Here is a 19913-nt window from a genome sequence, read left to right as displayed (position 1 = left end):
TTCTACAGTCACATTCATTTTCTCTACCACTGTGCACCAGATTTTGTTCTTGTTATGACTGCACACACGTCTCCATTTCCTCTTGATGGCTTGGTACTTCTAGTATTATATTTTGAAACATCATCTTGTGCACTCTGTGCTTCATAGCCATTATAAAAATGTTAGGTTCCTGTAAAACTAAAAGCAGTAAATAGATTTTTTGGGGGGCAGATAAAATTGTGGAGATTTGTGTTTTGCTTGCTCAAATACAGTTCTGCATAGCAGGAAACATTCTTAGGAGCTTTTTTTACTTTGTGTGGTGCTTTTCTGCAGTGAAAGGAGGTGGTCATTTAGTGGCAATTTTAAAATATAACATTTCTGTACATTACAAACTGTACAATAGAGGTTTGGAGAGTAGTACATCTGAAAAAAAGCAAACCCAAGATGACATTCCTAGTTCCCTCCCTCTGTTGTAACCTTGGGCAATTCTTCAACATCACCAAGCAGGTCTACTCACTCTTCTGTTAAGAAAAAAGAACAAATCAGCACACAAATTCTGGATATTAATTAGTAATCATACAAGATGATAAGATGGGTTTTTTGAAACAAATAAATGTGTATTTTCACTTGATTTACCAAATCTATAAAATATTTGTATAATTGCTTTCCAGTTGCTCTCCAGTATATGTATTATATATTAAACACTCTGAACAGATTTTTTTAAAAATTATCAATTTCATGTTTTCAAACTTTTACCACCTTCTCAATACAAATGTTTTTATTTAAGCTATAAGACAACCAAAACACCATTATTGCAGTCATCTACCTGTTAACTTGATTTCTTATTTCATTGCTAGCCATTAGGCAAATGAAAGGTAAGTTACATAATCTAATTTTGTTAATGGAACTTAATGCAACTCTAGGCAATCTAAAAATTAACAAATAACCCCTTGCCCCTCCAACAACCATAAACAGACTGTAATAAGGTTACCAGAAAATACATCTCAGAAAACTGTTAGAAGTGCAAAAAGTCCATAAAGTAAAGCACATGGATATGCGATAAGAAGCTGCTGTCCTTCCATAGCCAATGCAGAGGTAAAAATTTTGGAGGCTGACAAACTGCACCATCCAATAATAAACAGAGCTAACAAAGTTCCCAGGGTCCCCCTAGGAGAAAAAAAAAAAACAACGAAAGAAACATGACAGAGTCCACTCCTTAGTAAACGTAGCATCAAATCTTATCAAACCTGAGTTCATGTCTAGCAGCTTGTTACTGGTAAGGTTCACTGGAAGAACCAAGGACTGACTGACATAATTAAAGTCAAGCCTGAGAAACAAATTAAAACAAGAATAGGAAACAAAAAGGTAAATTCAACATGGATAAAAGCAACATCTTCAACAGAAGTACTGCTGAAAGGACAATGCATTTCAAAGTAAAGCTTCTTGGCCTCCAGCAGATGTAACAGCTAACGTTTAATTGTAAAAGTTAGCAAAGGTCCTATTGCAGCCAAAATTATCTTGTAGAAGTTGTTAGGATCTAAAATTACACTACAGACCTACTGACCTACTCTTCCACCAGGCAGCCTGATGACCAGGAGGGGCTGCATTTTTGTAACAGATGTCGTATGTTTTAAGCGTGCCTTGGATTCTGAGGAGAGGCAATGAGGCTCTTAAGGAATCATACCTCATCTGACCAGGCAGGAAGGTGGTGAGTGCCTTCCAGGAGAAGGCTTAACTGGTCTTTTAAAAAAGGGTGCACACTGAGTAGAAAGTAAGTGATGGAAAATAACCACTGGGGAAAAATATTTGGCTCATCCTTCTCTGCACATTGAAAGGACGGCTGCATTCCACACTGCCCCTTGGTGACAGCTGGGCACTTTGGAATTTATATTCTGCCACATCCCATATGCCAGGTGGTCTGGAGAACTGATGACTATGGGTCTGTGTTCAAAATCCAACTAAAATATTCCTGCAGATTATGGAGAGCTCACTATTAAACCTGTAGGAACCGAATCTTGCCAATAACGTTTCACATATGCTTTATTTGTACACTGTATTTGCAGCCTACCTCTGTAAAATGCATGAGATCACACACATAATACACTGCTGAAGCACATAATGAGATCAGCTCCATTACATTTCTCTCTGTCGATCTCAAGAGTTTTGAAAGTGAATGAACCTCTGCACTTGCTAAGGGACTTCCTGGTGCCCCACTCTTCCAAGATATCAGTGAAACAGAACCGGAAGTGAGAGACAGACTATATATACTTGCTTAGGTCCATTTATCAGAAATAATCTCCACTAATATTATTATTCTAATTAAATCATGATGAATAAAGCTCTTCCCATTTAATTGACTTAGTTCGCTCAATGCAATCACATCACATAAAGTAGTTCATTTCTTGGCAACCCAGATTCCAGGCCAATAAAGTACTTGGTGTTGTCAGTGGTTGGAACTTTGGGGGAGGAAAGAGAGAATTGATTTTAAGGTGACTCAGCACCTTGTTGCAACTTCAGCCCATTAAAGATAAAACATTAAAGACCATGTGATTTAATATCCTTAGTTTAAATGTTCTTCAAGTCTATACGGTGGCATTCAGGGAAATTACACTGGGCTCTGTGAAGAAAGTTCCTGGCCTCTGTTTCAAGCGAAGATGCTAAGATGCTCACCTAAAGAGCCAGAAATTCAGAGCTGGTATGAATGGCGTTTTGGGCAGGAGCTGATACTGGCAGAAAGTTGGGATGCAACAGGAAAATACTTTGTGATGACAATTTTCAGCTAGTATAATGATTCTTTAGGGGACTATCACAAGCTAGTACAGCTTAAAGCTGTAGCTGCTCTGCCTTGAATCGAAGTCCAGTTGTCCCTCATGGGCTGTTCCAGAACTGGCAGTGAGCAGGATGGAAAGGTGTCCTAAAATCATACTGGAGCCAAGAGATACCTCTGTGAGCTTTAAATTCAGCCTTGGCTTAACAGCACGTTACTGCCAAAAGAAATGGTTTGGCTTTTTCAGAGAGCTTGTGTCTGGCATGTCCATGAGGGCCAAATACTCAGGCAAAAGGCAGATGTCATTCCCACAGCGACCAAGAGGACTTGGGATGTGCTAGCGTGCAACTGAATTGGGGGCAAATATGAGTGGACCCTCTCTACTCTTCCTTCACAACCTACAGATGTGGTCACCATCACCAAATGGGTCCTTTGCATCAGCTGGGTTTGAGAATTTTTTTCTCCACTTTTACACTCATTTCCTTCACTGTTTATCTAAGGAAATGTCTTGGCCACTGTGTTCAGGGATTTGATAGTAAAGAATTGTGTATCTTTCTGGGAAAAAAGGTCTCTTGATGTTTCTCCCATAAAGATGACCTAATCAGCTTGGGCTCAGACATGATATTAGCAAACAAATCTGTTTCCACACAAGTCTGTATGGGAGAACTGGTTTTCTTTTTGGTACTATTCAACACCCAAAACACTCCCTAATTTGCTATATTCAGTTACAGTGAAAAAACTAATCATAAAATTGAAAATTGTTGGATTAGTATGTATCTTTGTGATAGATGTGTGCATTATATTACAAATATTTTCTATGAAAACAAATATTTAAGTTCTTTATACTTTGAGATAAACAGAAATAACATTATTGTGAACATTTTTTAAAATCATTAATGTATTTCTGTCTTTGTAATTTTGAGTAAGTTTTAAAATTAAAAATAATGAAAAGTATGTTGGATTTTTAAAGTTGCCACTTTAATAGCACATTCGTAATAGTTAACCTGGGTACTTGCTCTGTTCAAGCAGTTTCATATAGTGTATGAGAAAGGACTACAGAATTCCGTATACAGGCACTTAAACTATCAATTAATTTCAGAAATAATGGTTTAATTTTGTAAGGGCTTTCACAGTACAGTATTTACAGATTTTCATAAGATCTGATTTCTGTAAATTCATAGCATTTTACAAATGTGTGGCATGTGCTTGGGGATTCCTTGTACAGATAACAGTACCCTGCACAGTTTTAACATCTGGTTTGCAGTTTGCCCCATCTGTCCTATAATTATGGATCTGTACCTTTTATTAGGGTGTATTTTTAAACAGGTTAATCAAGAAAATATGGGAAGCATAGAACAGAAAATAAATGGCTTCTTCAGTGTCACTACTGTTTGTCTCATCAAGGACAGATCGGAAACACTTCTATACTTGGAATATGATCCGGTTAACTCATCAGCTCCATAGAAACACACAGCAAGAATTTACCTCGTTCTGCCAAAATCTTCATCCCAATATATCATTACCTTTAAAAATAATATATACATATATAAAATTGCTGCTTTTCCAAAGAAAACAAACAGGGATTTTCCTATTTATCAGCTGCCAAGTCCCATCCGTTACAGATTGGAGAGTTAAAAATGTGAGTGAACAACAAAGACTAAGGAGGGGAGCCATTATTAAAAATGTGTTAACAACAGATAAAAGCACTTCTGAAGGCCTTCAGGCAAGTCCTGGAGCTTCCTTCTATTTTGCTGAATGTGAACCAGGAGGTAAACACAGTCTGTATCGCAAAAGGCTTACCAAATGAGGAGGAAGGAGAGGTTTGCATACAAATTTCCTATTCATAGGCATATTACTGAACACCTACCCACAGACACACATATACATACGCCACCACACATTCGGTTTTTTTCAAAGTTTCCAGTTATTTTCAGGTTTGAAATTACACCACAACTATACCTCAAAGTGTATGACTGGTAAATATTAAACACTTGTTCTAATGCTCCAAATCGTTAAGGGTTGTTTGATTATTTCATTCTGTCACACAGAAGTTAGTCTACAGAAGGAAAGGAAGCATAAGGATCGGAGCCTGATACTATAAACAAAAAAAGAAACAGGAGAAGCAGCTATATAAAACCGAAGTTCAGCAGTTGCTTTTAAAATTGATACCTGAGTTTGGCTGCTGTTGGCTCTGCAAAATAAAAATCACATCTGAGGCTGCTCCAGAAATCAAAGGGACTTTCAATCCAAGTGGGAAGAAGTGGAATTAAGTACTCATATTGAAATGAATATATATCACCCCTCTCAAATACAGTCTAGTTTTGTCCATTTCACTCACACACATGAATAAAATGGTGGGTTTTGTTACAGTTTTGGAAGTCAAAATTCACCACCTACCTATGTTTTGCATAACACTAGCCTTCTGACGTACTGTCAGACATATACATACAGATAGATATATAATTACTGGTGCTTTAGAATGGTACTTACTGTAGCGAGAAGATGACTGCAGAAGAGGACAGGATCACCATAGGCAACAGACAGTAGCCCAAGACACTTGCAACACAGCCATGTGAGACTCCAGAGACGCTCATCAGGTTCAACAGGGCATGCATAGCAAGGCACCCAATGGCACTCATGCCATACACATAGCCAAAATGAACTTTTCCTGCCTGGAATAAATATGAGTAAGCATGAAGTGTCAGAAGTGAGCAAGTGATTGCAAAGTGGTAGGAGAAGACAGAATGCAAGCGCTAGGTTTGTTATTTTTTCTCATTGACACTCTGTCTGCTTCACCTACATCAATTCAATTGTAAATGATAGCTGATACTGTTGGGTGATTTTTCCATCAAAAATTTCCAAGGTACAACTGTAAGAGTGTGCTTGTTGCTATCTTAAAATTGTAAGGCTGATTCTCAGTCTTACTCTCATTGGGATCTGAGCAGGACAGGAATTGGTTGGAGAGACTTGGGAAGGTTTAATTGGTAAGAAACTGAGAAGAAATTATGGAAAGTACATTTTAGTGTCAGGAAACATCTTTCCAATAGTTGTAGATGGGGCTGTGGAAAAGTCTCCTAAGTAAAATGATGACCCGACTTAGTTGATAGGCTAAATTCTATTACAAACCTCCAACTTCAGGCAGGCCTGCAATAAAACTAGTAAAACTTTGCTGAAAGTGTGCTGGTTTTCAGGGTGAATATGTCCATTCGTTCCCTTGACTACCATGAGAAAGACACATCTCTGTAGTAAGATCAATACAACAGGTTCATTTTAACATAAACCTTAGTAACTGTCAGCTTGTGTTCTATTTTGTTCCAGTGAATGAAAAAAAACTAAAACAACTGGGGTTTTTCTTCCAGATTTTATTCCTTTGTGTGAATTTAGTGTCTGTGAAAGGTACCAGCCTGACAGCCTGGAGCCTGATGTTTTCTAATTTATACACAAAGCTAGTACAACAGGCAACAATGGCCACAGCACCACCAACTTCTTCATCTCCTGCTATCATTTTGAAGGATCACCTACAGGCATGAAGGCATTTTTCACTCACAAAAATGAACACTCACAAAAGACTCTTAAATATTTTTTCTCTCTCTTTGAGCTTCTAACAAACAAAATACTGAATGTTGGCTATGCAGTACTGCCATTTCCACTTCTGTAGCTTTGAAATAAACATTCAGACATCAGAAATAAACAATGATTGCAATGAAGATGTTTTTGTTTGCTTTGTCTTGGAACTTTATATCTTAATGATAAAATGCATTTGTGAAGGAGAAAGCTAAATCTAGCGCTCATCCCTTAGCTCAGGACCATGGAATAAACTTTTCAAATGAAGGGCCACAATGCTTCACTTTCCTGACAATTAATAATATGTATGTACACACTTAAATCACAGGTGTGCTTGTGCATACACACGTCTATGTACAGCACACATTATATACTGCATACGATAAACCACATGAGAATCAGAACTAATAGAGGGTCTCAGTTTCCTAATCTTTTTGTAGTTTATGGTTGGATTCTTTTGTGATGGATAAGGTGGACTCATTACTGAAGGTTTTTTCATGGTTTGTAGTATTTACAAGTATCTCTTTCATGATGACTAAGGAGGATTGAGAAGACCTCCCACTTTACTTAACCATACATTTTAAGAAAATCTGAGGGAAATCAAGTTTGAGGACCCTTCTTCTCTGCCCTTTCTTCCTGTATCCATTAGAGTGGAAGCTATCACTGTATGCCAGCAGTAGTTGAGGTGGACAGATAGAAAGCAATGGAGAGAGTCTGATCCAGTGCTGACACAGCCTGAAAGTCCTAATGTTGCATGTTAATGACAGCTAACCAGGTCTAGTGGGAGAGCAGCACACACTTATGTGAAAGGCAGCCTCAGCTAATAATACCTGCCTCTGTACCAGCACTGTTACCCTGTTTTCAGCTTGACCTGGCTCACCGCTGAGCTCTCCTCTGCTTCCAGTCCTCCAGGTTAGGTCAGGTACAGCCAGGCTGGCTATATCCTCACAATGTCCTGAGTGTTGGCCTGTTCCCCACTGTGTTCCACCATAAAGGCATAATTTATTCCTGAACTAACAGGGTAAGAAATCTTCCTGGTTTGGCACAGAGGAGTGCTTCGCTGGCATTTCCATGCTACTGGTATAAAATAATTAGGAAAAATAGACTCGCCAAATAAAATTAATTATCACTATAGATAGCATGGGAGAGCAACACCATCTTAGATTATTATCAATTACAATTCAGTCATTAAAGATTTGTAACAGTTTAAACATCCACAATGGTTTGGGGCAGCCTTTACTATAGAATAAATAAGAAAAGCTCTGTCTCAGACAGTTGCAACAACAACTGCAAGCTAATATTTTAGACTGCTTCAGTGTATTTAATTAATCCACACAGCACTATTTAGCAGCTTAGTTTAAGAAACTACTGAGAGAGATGAAGGGAGCACTAACACCAGCACCTAGCTGAAATCTCTACTTGGTGAAATGTTTGATTTGTGGTGCAAAGGAATGTGAGAGTAAAAAGAAAGCAGCTGAACATATCGTCTCCAATTCTAGTCTTTCTTAACATATGTAAATATATTGACTCACACACATGGGAATACTCCCAATTCACAGCGATGTAAGCAAAACCAGAATCAGGCTTGATTAGTCTGACAGGCTTTGATGGATGGAAAGAGCTAAATTTGTCCTCAGAAGGAACAAGGTTAAAAGAAAGTCAGAATTTTGTGAATTTGTTTGCATTTGCCTAGAGTGGGGGTACTACTCTCTTTAGTTTAAGTGGGTTGGGAAGTCTGATTTCATATAAATGACTGTGTAAAATGGAAAGCAGCTGAGACTCAGACTTCTGCTTACTTTCATGCTGTTGTTTCTCTATCTGCAGTGGAGCTGCCCTGTTTCAGCACGAGGAAGATCAAGTCCTGCTGTCAGGCTAAAAACCCATTCCTCTTTTTCTCTGTCCTTTGATAGAACAGTTGCCATTTGAAGAATGTCTTTGCATATTTTTCTGTGGTTAAAAGCTGAAATTAAATAAAATTTATAAATTATTTTTGGAAACAAGCTCTCAACCAAATTATGTTCCTGGTGCTATTAGACCTATTCAGGCACAAAAGGATGTCATAGCTGACACAGCTGAAGAGCCACTTTAGCATTCAAATACATCTGAGATAAAATGAACAGGGCCATGGAAATCCCACAGACTTATTGATGTGAAGTTGTAGCCCTAAAACACTGTATCAGAGGAGTTCTGCTGGCCTAAAACAAAATAGTTGTTTTTCTAATGACACTCAAACTGCTTAATATCCCAGAATAAATATGGCAATTAGTTTATTTCAGTAATAGTGCTTTGATCTTCATTATAATTGTTGGCTATTCAGGGAGTAAAATCAACAACAGTCATTTTTCTTTCTTTTAGCTTTCCTTCCATTTTCCTAATTATAATCATTTCAACACTTTCTCCTTTTATTCCCCTCATACCTCTATTTCTTTACATGGAAAATAGCCTGTCTTCTCGAGCTTCCCACCACCTTTTCCTCTTATTCCACTTCCTCCTGCCTCTTCCACCCTTTAAAAAGATTTTTATTTTTATGGAGACATAAATAATAATGATACTTGCCATTTATATTGCAGTTTGCACGTTCAAGGTACTGCACTGACATTACAAAGTGAGTAAGAACTTGCAAGAATCTTCTGATTCAGCACTATTTGTCACAGAGGAGATGGAGAATTAGAGCCTCATTTCTCTCACCTCAGCTGCAGAGCAGTAAAGACCTTCCAGAATGGTCCCACCTTATCCCTGACTGATGAATTACTGCCGACAATCATAGCTGTACTTCAGCAGCACTGGAGAGCCCCTGTTGTCAGTGATAAATAGATGAATTTGGAGTACTGTACAATCCCTGTTTAACTTTTCTCCTGTAGGAAAGCCATATTCATAAAGAAGAAAGAGGTTAAACAGGCTACCATATTTTTTTTAACAGATGATGTAGAAAAAGAATATAAACTAAGAAAGAACTAGAAAAATTTATAGCAAGGTATTACAAATTTGAGGTGGAGAGAAAAAGACTGTTTCCATTACCTTTCTCAAATTATTCTAGTTACATTAAGGTTATTATTACATTTTTTTGTACCTCTGAACTCCCCAAAATAACACTGAGAGAAGACAATTTCAAAACAGTAGCAGGAATGTATAAAAAAATGGGCTGGTCTGCTATGCCTTTTTATTCACTCTTTTAAAACCTCCTTGATAGGTCCTTACCTAGTGCACACTGCTATGCTTCAGGGGTACAGAGCCTCCCCAAGATAAACACTGCACAGATCTGTGCTTTGTTCCTACTAAATCCTACCCCAAAATATAGTGTAGTATTTTCTTTCCACTGGAAGTAATACATCATTTCACCTGTACTACATCTACATTACATTTAAATTTTGTGCAGGTACTTTCAAAGCAAGGAGACTTTTTAATATATAATCTCAGAACAAACGGCAGCAAATGACTCACTTTATGCCAGTACTACATCTTCTGCAACTTCACATGCATTATCACCTAGTCATTAGCTTGTTAGGAAAGAAATCCCTTAAGATTCCCATCACATCCTACCAGCAGCAATGTTGCTCCAAGGGCCAAACAGAAAACCATAGGTCCAGTGAGGTCTGTCTCATTCATGATGCTGCCATCTGCAGGCTTCATTGGATTTAGAACTGTTAATGTTTTTTGCCATATGTGCTTAAAATTGATCCCAAGCTCTGCAATCAGAAATTCCAGGTTTGTTAATTGCTCCCAAGAAAACAACACTTTTACAGAAACTCATTAGATACACAAGACCCCAAACAAGCAATCAAATTAATTGTTTTAATGAAGAAAATATTGTAGGATGACATTGCATGTATTAAGCACAGGATGTCCCCGATATACATGCAGTATATTTGGGAGACAGCTATGAGTCTAAATTGGAATGTTACTTTATTAAATCCAATTCTAGGCAGCAAACAAAAAAAAACAAAAACCATCAAAAAAACCCCTCAGCATTTTTGAGTTAATATTTGTTTTCCTTGTACTTAAACCACATGTATCTAATACCTCACTAACTGAAATGTTGAAAAATATGCTAATTAACAGTAACTGCAGAACTCAAGATACTCTAGAAGGCTAAGGACAGAGATATATATACTTTAATTCTAGCAAATCTGACAAGAGATGTGCCTTAAGACTGAACTGCCAGAGGCACTTAAAAATGACATTTGTCCCTTCAAGGCAAGTTAATAATACTTTGTATAGTGCTGTATAAGCTTTTTTTGCATTTTAAAAGTAATTACTGAGGACCTCTAGAAAAGGAACAAAATTCTTCACCATTAAAGTCAACAGAAATTCTGCCATTAATTTTACTGGGGCAAAGATGTCTCTTATAACTTCTCAGGAACACTTCAGCTTGCAAGAGAAACATCTTCCCTGAGACACTCCAGTAAGGGAAAAGTTGGGTTCAAAACTGGGTGCCAGAATTATTGAGACTGACATGTGTCAGATTGTTTGGGAAGCCAAGTCTTTACCTTATTCCACTGATCCATCACCTGAAGCTGAGCCAAACCATTATATAAATAAAGTTATTTTGCATTAAAATTGGTCAGATTTATGTGGCACACAGATAGGAATATCTCTGAAGCCCAGCAGATAAGAAGCAGTTGTATTTCAAAATCCTTTTCACAGGGTAAGCTGCATGTGGAATTAAATGCTTGGAGGTCTGAGAGGTAGAGATCTACCAGTTATCTATATCAGACAGTATCTTGCTGATTTTAACACAGTAGTGTGTCTTTTTGGTAGTAAAAACTCCACTTGCTTTCCAGGAGGCAAAAAGCAAGCTGAATATGCTCTTTCTACATTATGCTGAAATAATCACAAACGGATTCTCCGATTGTTTTTTAATGTAGCACAAGTAGCATTAGGATGGTTCAATCATCAGAAAGAATGATTGTTTGTATAGTGAAATGATCGACTAATGGAAGATGAAAGCAGCTTTCTCAATTTCCTTCCCTCTGAAACAAGTTATTTAGCATGTTAAAACTATTAAAATATTAAATTTATTACTATATATGCAAAAAGGATTATTATCAGTATTTATTAATTATAGATGTTCTGATACGTGTGCAGGATAAACACAGCATGGAAAAAATACTTGGAAATGTGGATGCAAATCTTACTGTTATGCTGTCATCTAGTGGTAGTATGCTATAAATATGCTATGCATGTCATCGGGCTGCATAAATCCAGTGTGAATTCAGATGAGAAAACATAAGTTTGGGGGCCAGTGGCTGTTGTCTGAAGCTCACATAGCCAGGCAAGGAAGCTTTGCTGCAGTTTCTTTAGAGGTAAAGAAAACTATAGGCACTCCTAGGAACCACGCACATTGTGCATGGTTTTAGTTTTACCTTCTAGCAAAGGAGGTTCCTCGTCAAATCCATCAGCGTAACTAAGATGGGAGAGAGTGTTGGGATTGTACATTGGCTGCAAAATCTGACCTGTGTAACTCTGACACGACGGAAGCATTTCTGATGGGGCAAAAGCACCAGCTGGAGGTTGCTCTCCTGTCTGGCTCCTAAGACAAGAAGCAAATCACAGGAAACCAAGTAACTGCAATGAGCATCTTCACAACAGCTTAGAGCTGCTCACCATGTACCATGATTTAAACCTGAAGCTATCTTCAATCTGGGGAACCTGGGAACAGTAGCCATTGTGTGTAGTGAGTGCTGAGCTGCTGACCATGACTTTGATTCCCTTCACTGCAACTCCCTTTGAAATCAGGCAGGGCTGCTTGCTGGTTTGCGGCACATTGCACCCACTTCTGTACTCACCCAGCTCAGATAATGGCACAGTGCAGGCCCCTAGACTGAGGAGAGGGGAAAGGGAATTTAGGAGCTGTGAGGGCACCCACAAATCGAGGCACTCCTGACTTTTCCATTAAGCAGCCTGGTGACAATCTTCATATATGTCTATACAGCTAATGAAAGAGCCATATATATATATATATATAATTTTTTTTCTGGAATCTGAGAAGATTACAGAATTTCTAGCAATATGTGCCATAAAATCCACATTAATAACATGAAGCTCAGTCACTCCAATTAGGTAAACAACCTGTAACATCTGTACGTATAAAGGTAGCACAAAACCTAGCCTCCTACTGCAGTCCTGTCAAAATCTCCTTAAGGGCAAAACTCTCAGAACTTCTTCCCTCAGTTTCCCTCTTCTACGGGCAGAAGTCATCAATAGGTTTAAAAAATGTAAGAAAATAATGAAATAAGATTCCTCCTGTCTGTCTACTGCTATGGTTCTACTAAAACTTCCACTATAATGACTATGCAACCCTTTTTAGCATACTTACTTTCTGCTTCCACAGAGGTTTTTGTTAGACCCATAACTGTTGTCACCTTCTTCCTGGTCATCTATGGTATAATTGGACTGGTAAAAGTCAATCTGAAACTGCTCAAAATTTGACATTCTGGCTGGAAAAAATATTGTAAATATCAGTAAAATAGGTTTTGCAACAAGCCAATATCTATGCTTTAACTGTCCTAAATTTAAATGAAAATAGCAGCCTTAAAGAAACAAACTCAAATGAATCTTTCTGTAGAAACTCAAGATGATTTAAAAGTGACGAAAAAAGGACTCTCTACTTTTTTTGTTGGAGCAAAAGAAATTAGTCTTCTCCTACTCCTAGTTATTGTATATTAATTTACAAGTGGTATACAAGACTTTCTCTATTGTTACTGTTACCAAAAAAAAATAAAATGGTAATTTTGAAAGAATATATATATCAAGTAAACTATTGCTTTAAACAATCCTTTTTCCTACCTAAATAATTGTGGCCACATCTGAATTCTTAGAAATTGGGGGTTTTTTTTAAGTATTTTTCATTTTGAAAACAAATGCTAATTTCAGAAATTTATGTATTGCAACATTATATATGACTATCATAAAAAAAATAGAAAAATACAAATATATCCACAGAATCGAGATTTCTGTTTAAGGACACTGCAATTAGCATATTAAGAGTAGCAGAGAAACACTCTCACTGGTTAGCTACATGCCTTTGAAAAGGACAGCATACTGAATAGTAAAGAAAAAGTAAATAAATAGTAAATAGTAAAGAATAATAAAGAAAATATGTTGCAGCATGTGTTTTATTCCTGCTGACACATAGTTCAACTCTGTAGCTATAGACTGATTAGACTAAGAAAGGAACAACTGTTTTTATAACTGTTTGAATTTTGCCCACACTGGGTCCATTTCACATATCCTGTGTGTAGGAAGGACTGGTTGTCTGAATCATACATAAGCAATATAAGAAATGAAGCACATTGGTTCTGTGACGCATTATGTACCTTTTGGAATTGTAGAATGTTTCAGGTTGCAAAGATATTTTATTACTTCTTAGATTTGGTCTACGTACTTTTATGTTATTACTACGGCTGAGTATAAATCCAGAAAACAGCTTCAAAATTGGGAGGTCTGCCTTCTGTGTTTGAGCAATGGCCCTGCTCATTGCAGGGGAGTTGGGCTAGCCCAAACTATTCTGATTCTATGAGCAAGAGTACCCACAAGGACTGACCCTGTTTCACTTCAGTATTGCTTTTATGCTGAGCCACAGCTGGGAAAGACATTATACCTGCTTAGAGCAGTGCATGGGTTCAAGGACTTCCTGGGCCACTGATGGGGTGAGGCTGGGGGGGTTGCTCTGGGGATTGCCTGGTCAACCCCCCTGCCAATGCAGGGTCACTGACAACAGACTGCTCTGGGCCGTGTCCCACCAGGTTTTGAAGAGTCTGGCTTTGTCACTGTTACTCCCTCCCATCAGGTGGTTATATTCATTGATGAGATCCCCCTGAGCTCTATCCTCCCAGCTAGCATTCTTAAGTGATTTAGGGAATACTCTGACCAGGACTTGTCTGTAAATGCATAGGTACATGCATGTATTCCACTGCTTGGATGGCAATTATGTAGTTAAATTCCTGACTGATAACCATAATCATATCCACTTTACTCAGATTTTCATGTAAGACATTAAACTCTCCCAAAGTTTCCCATTTTTTTCACTTTAGCACTCTTTTCTAGCTTTCCAAAAGCTATTGGCAAAATCTGCTTTTCACCTCACAGTTACTCTCACTGTTATCTCTATATTTATCAAGCACATGCTTCTTATAAGAAAGCTCTTTGCAAATCTCTTTTTAAGTTAAAAGTTATAAAGATTAGTATTTCATCAGGAACCTTGAAATGCTGGAAATCAAAGTTGCTAATTATTTTTCCCATAATCAGACTTATCTATGGGGACGTAATTCCTGCATTTACCTAGAGTATTCAAAGTAGAAGTTATTCTGATGTTATTTTCTCAACAACTGGCCAATCGTGCAGTATTTCCAAATTTAGAAGAGAAATAATTTTTACATTGTAAATATGAATTAACAGAAATTAATTGTACTAAGCTACTTGCTGTAGTTTTACTTGGATTTGTACTCCAGTTACACATTTGTTCAATAAAGATTTTACACGGAGTATCTTTTAAAATACTTTAGTTGGCACCTCTGCCCCAATAGTTCAAATCCAGAAAGTCTTTAATGTTCTTTGCTGTCACTATAAGGAATTAAACAATTGCTTAACCAGATATGCTACAAACTGTATAATGGAGTTCAGAAGAGATACATTTATTTTCCAGAAGAATTTGGAGTTAAGGTTACTTACCTTTTAAGATATTTGATGAAAACTCCAGTCTGTTGAATTTACATGTTGGAGAACACCTAAAATATCCTCTTGCTTCAGCAGGGATGATCTTGGTGCTATTTATAAGATTCTAAATTTGATCTTTGAACAGATGCATATGAAGGAAAAAAAAACCCCACAACCTGTCAGTATCATGGCCAGCATTTGACAAGTGCTAACAATAAGCAAAAAAGGATAGGAATCTTCAATGCAAGCAGAACAAAATGAACAAATTTTGGTCCATATATATATTTCAACTCAATAATCTAGATTAGAGTTTCCTTCGTAGGTAGGTATTTATGAAGATCTTGGTGGACCCTCATGAGCTGAGCTGTTAGATATTGAAAAGTTTTAACAACGTGTAGTAATACTTGTTAAATTAGTAGGGTAAATTCATTTACTTGGGTACATTTCTAGCAGATGCTCCCGCACCGTGCGCCACAGTATACATGCAGCCTTAGGGCCACTTGCTGAGACTGCAAAGAGAGCTTTTGATTGATCACATGCCTCCTGGGGAAAACATGATGCTCCCTTCGACTGCAACACCTGAAGGAGGGGTACTGAAGGCACCTTAGGGCCAGTCCATTCACTGGTCCAAGGCCAGGGACCCATTCTCTAGGCACATTCTCCTGTACCATTGCTTCTTCCAGAGCTCTTGTCCATTTGCAAAGCAGTCTCCTGCAGTACAGCAAATACCATGACAATACCAGGGCAAGTCTTCTAAAAGACAGGGAACCTTGCTTTGATTTTTGAGGGCCTTATTGAATGTGTAGGCATCAGATTAACAGTTAATTTTTTTCATGCAATGCTCAGCATGGTATCCTTTTCTTTACCTGACCTGTTGTGAATAAAACATTAGGCACCTCTGTTCTATAGTCCTGGCTGCTGGAAAACTTTTAGCACAGTATGGGTTTTAAAAGATTATTTAAACTTCAAAGGCAGCATTTCTTTAATATCAGATACTTAACCAGTTCTAATAGGTACTGCCTTTTTCACTTCTTTATTGGAAAGTTACCAATTGGGCTGGCTAATCTAAGGAATAGGATATTAAATGGTATGTATTATCAGGTCATTAATCTATGCCTCAGGTGCATATTAGATTCTGTGAGGTTGAAGACCAAATTTCTTAAATTTCACTTTGAGAAACATTTAATTAGAACTGCTCAAATTGACATTTTTAAATTCTGCATCTAAAAGTTTTTGAAGAATTGGTCAAAAACTTTTGACATTGCTGAGATGCAAAACAGCAGGAAAGTTGGAGAAGACCAAAACTAAGTAAATATGCTATTTTGTAAAAGGCTAAATGAGATGCCTTGAGTAATTATTGGCCTGTCACCATGCAATTAATCCTAGTAAATTATGGGTTCAAATAATAAATAACAGAATCAATGAATCCAATCAACATAGGCTCCTGGAAACTAGCTCATTTCAAACTAATTTATTTTTTAACAAGGTTTGTAGTTGGGAAAGGTAACTACTGATGACCTATATTTATACAAGGCATTTTACTTGATTTTGCTTCAATAAATATAAGACCATCACTGCTTAATGGGACAACCATTATACTGATTAAATAAGTGCTATCAGATGTGTCTCAAATGTAATTGTAAATTAGGGGAAGATTTCTAATGGTTCCTTAGAGGACACACGCTTTACAAACCTCATCTAGTAGACCTTTTGAAGCAAAATCTACTAACCAGAGCCAGTCACAGGGCGGTTTGACCAGAATCGGTTAGGACGAAACAGCAAATAGCAAAAAGATCTTTGAAGCTATTAGTCAATGGTAAAATAAAACTCAGAGCAAAAAAGCACAACAGTGCTAGCAGATTTCCTGTAATAAGACATCTAATAATCAGATCATACATTATACTTTAGTTCAGGTAGGGAATTTATTCAGTAAAGCTCCATGACTTTGTTTATCCAGGGCTCAAAACTAGATAGCTGTATTTGGTCTGTTTGAGATGGAGCTCATTTTCCTCACAGCAGCCTTTCTTGTGCTGTGCTTTGTATTGGTAGCTAGAAAGGTGTTGATGACACACCAGGGCTTTGGCTCCTGCTGAGCAGTGCTTGCTCAGCATCAAGGCTGTATCTCCAACATTGCCACCACCAGTGGGCTACGGATGGGAAAGGTATTGGGAGGGAACATCACCAGGAAAGCTGACCCAAACTGAGAAAAGGGATATTCCATACTATATGGTGTTTGCTCAGCTAAGAGAAAAGGGGGGTATAGAGCATAATTTTCACCATTTTTGACAAAATGGAGTAATAATGAAAATATTTTAAAAAATTCTGGTACACCTTTTTAAAAAAGTTAGCACAAAATTAAACAAGATAAGATAGAAAAGACTACTGAATTCTGGCTGTAGGATCATGTATGTAACACTATATTTATCACTGAAACTGATGAGTATGGCAAGTCCATTATAATAATTAGTCAATTATTCTACAGTTCTTTCAAATGTAAAAATTAATCACATTAAGGATTAATTCAGTAAGTCTTAAGCGTAATTACTTACATTTACAGTGCCCATTAGTAATTTTAGAAGTCGGACATTATTAAAACATGTTACTAAACAAGAGAGGAAAATTTATTTGTAACAATGAAATTAATTATTTAAACTATATAAAAACTATATAAAAAGTCTACTAAATTAATTTTATGCATACAGGCCTCAGACACAGCTACTGTAACACTAATTCTTTCCTATAACAGGTCTTCAGAGGGTGGGTAAAAGGTGAAAAAAAAAAGTCAAATCCAAATGATGTTTTCCTTTTTTATGCTGAACAAGTTTGTTAGACTTGGACAAAAAAAGTAATAAGTTATGGGTTCCTGCATGAATAGTTGTACATATCAATGCCCAATTGCAGTCAAAACCACAATTTTACTGCTAGAAATTACTAGGAAAGGCAAAGACAGTAAAAGAGAGAACATCACTGTACCATGAAATGAATGTGGGATTCACTGACAACTTGAATACTGTGAGCAGTTCTAGGCCTCCTAACTCAGAAAGTGTTCAGCAGAATGGTGACATGCTGTGACAAGGGCAGAAGAGGTGTGTATGGAACAGGTTTCACGTGAAGATCAACCAGGTCAGAGAGGAGTCTTTGTGCTGGAAAAACATTGAATAGTAGTGGTTTAAAAATTTGAGTGCCATGGACTGGTGGGTAGGGATAAACTCTTGACTCTTTCTTCTGAAAGAAGAACAAAAGCCAGTGTTAGTATTAGGTTCAAAGCAAAGAAACAAAACATTCACAGGTGACAGACCTATAGAACCCCTCATCAAAGGAAGTTATGCATGTTGAATATTTACATGGATCTGAAACAAGCCTATAAAAGATAAATCCACCAAGGCTTTCTAAATGCATGTGCAGCTCAAGAAGTCCATAAACTAGAATTAGTAGAAAACCACGAAATTGTTTGGAGGAAGCACTGATTTTCTTCCCCATCCATTCAATCACTGTCATTACTGAAGAGACTTTGTGTCCTGAATTATACATGACCATTCATATTCTTTATGTTTGTCAAGGAGGAAAACACTCAAAAGAATACAGATTCAAAAATAAGAAACGGGCAGAAATCCACTGCATAAGATCATAACATCCTTAATTTGATGTGGGATGCATTTATTGACTTCCAACAGCTACCAAAAATCCAGCTATGTATGGCTTTAACTATACATCACCTTCCACACAGTTTTTTACTTCTGATTCGAGTCCTTGTTCTCCTGTCTCTGTTCTGAGTTAGCCACCTTTTAACTTCTGACTCATAATATATATCTTCCCTATTCAGCTTTTTCTGCTGGACACTGGCTTTGCAGGGCTTTTGCTCAATTGACTGTGAAGTGTTTTATGCAGGAAGTAGGTATCATTGCTGTTACACAACTGAAAAGGGAGTTTAGGAAATCTAATTAAACTCATTAAGCTAGAATACAGCTGGGAATGAAATTTCAAAATTCTGAGACCTGAGACAGAATTTTTTCTACTATTGTATTGTAATGTTGGTTCTGTAGTAACAGAACCTTATATTAGGTTCAACAAGCTTTAAAATAAACTGTAACATTATTTAAACAAACACAGTGAAGACATTCAGCATGAGAAGTGCGTTAGCACTTTTGACAGGCCTTTTAGCAGAATAACAAAATTGCAACACTGCATCCTGTGTAATCAGGACTCTTCCTAAATGGGACTGGGAACAGGAGAGGTGGAAACATTTGAGCAACAAAGTTTCTTCTGTGTGGAGGGCACAAAGTTCCTAAGGACAAACTGTAATTAGTCTTTCAGACTAAGCACACTCAGGATCTTTCAGCTGCAAAGGTTTCAAAGGAGCAGCTACAGCATTTTGTGTCTATAATCTATGAATCACAACTTGCCTAGAGGGAATGTTAGCTCCAGAAGGTGAGTTTTACTTATTGAAGAAACACAGAGATTAGTTTGGAATCCTTAAAAGGCTTCTCAGGCAAAATTTCACCTTCCTTTCTGCACCCAGAGTAATTATGTACAGAGGAGTATTGGCTTGCAGCTAGGTAAAGAGCAGGAAAAGGTGTTGGTGATTTCTAAAACATGCAATAGATCTCTGGATATATATACTGCTTTGCTCATATTATTTTAAATATACAGGTGTTGCATATGACAGAACATTAAGAGAAAAGGATACAGTAAAAGCTTTTGTTGATTGCTGCAATTTTGCTTCCACAGGAGGCAAGGAAAGGGAAAAAGAAATACATTGAAATCTTGGAAATAAACCTAAATCACCAGAGAAAGCCTTTACTAATAATTAATCTGGGCCTCCTAATGAATTTCTATTCAGCTGAGTATACCCTGACCTTGCCAAAAGTCAGACATATGCCACACAGATCCTGCAAGTTACTAATAGGAAGAAAGGGGATAGCAGCACAGGGTCTGTTCCCTTGAGCAG

At 37.3% G+C, this 19913-nt stretch overlaps 1 protein-coding gene across 1 annotated transcript; it reads right to left on the bottom strand.

Moving 5' to 3' along the window:
* Positions 1–970: 970 nt before the first annotated feature.
* Positions 971–15085, bottom strand: YIPF7 (Yip1 domain family member 7). The gene is made up of 6 exons (XM_061346158.1): positions 14981–15085; positions 12627–12743; positions 11674–11840; positions 9851–9996; positions 5237–5418; positions 971–1146 (listed from the first exon to the last, which is right to left on the bottom strand). The coding sequence occupies exons 2-6, from the start codon at positions 12740–12742 to the stop codon at positions 984–986; spliced, it is 774 nt and encodes a 257-aa protein (XP_061202142.1). The 5' UTR covers position 12743; positions 14981–15085; the 3' UTR covers positions 971–983.
* Positions 15086–19913: the final 4828 nt, after the last annotated feature.

Source organism: Neopsephotus bourkii, unplaced genomic scaffold, assembly GCF_033783945.1.
Source record: "Neopsephotus bourkii isolate Nb327-2 ecotype Australia unplaced genomic scaffold, CSIRO-AGI_Nbou_v1 NB_259, whole genome shotgun sequence".
Lineage (NCBI taxonomy): Eukaryota > Metazoa > Chordata > Aves > Psittaciformes > Psittacidae > Neopsephotus > Neopsephotus bourkii.
The sequence above is the reverse complement of the archived record's forward strand: the minus strand, read 5'-3'. Positions and strand labels throughout refer to the sequence as shown.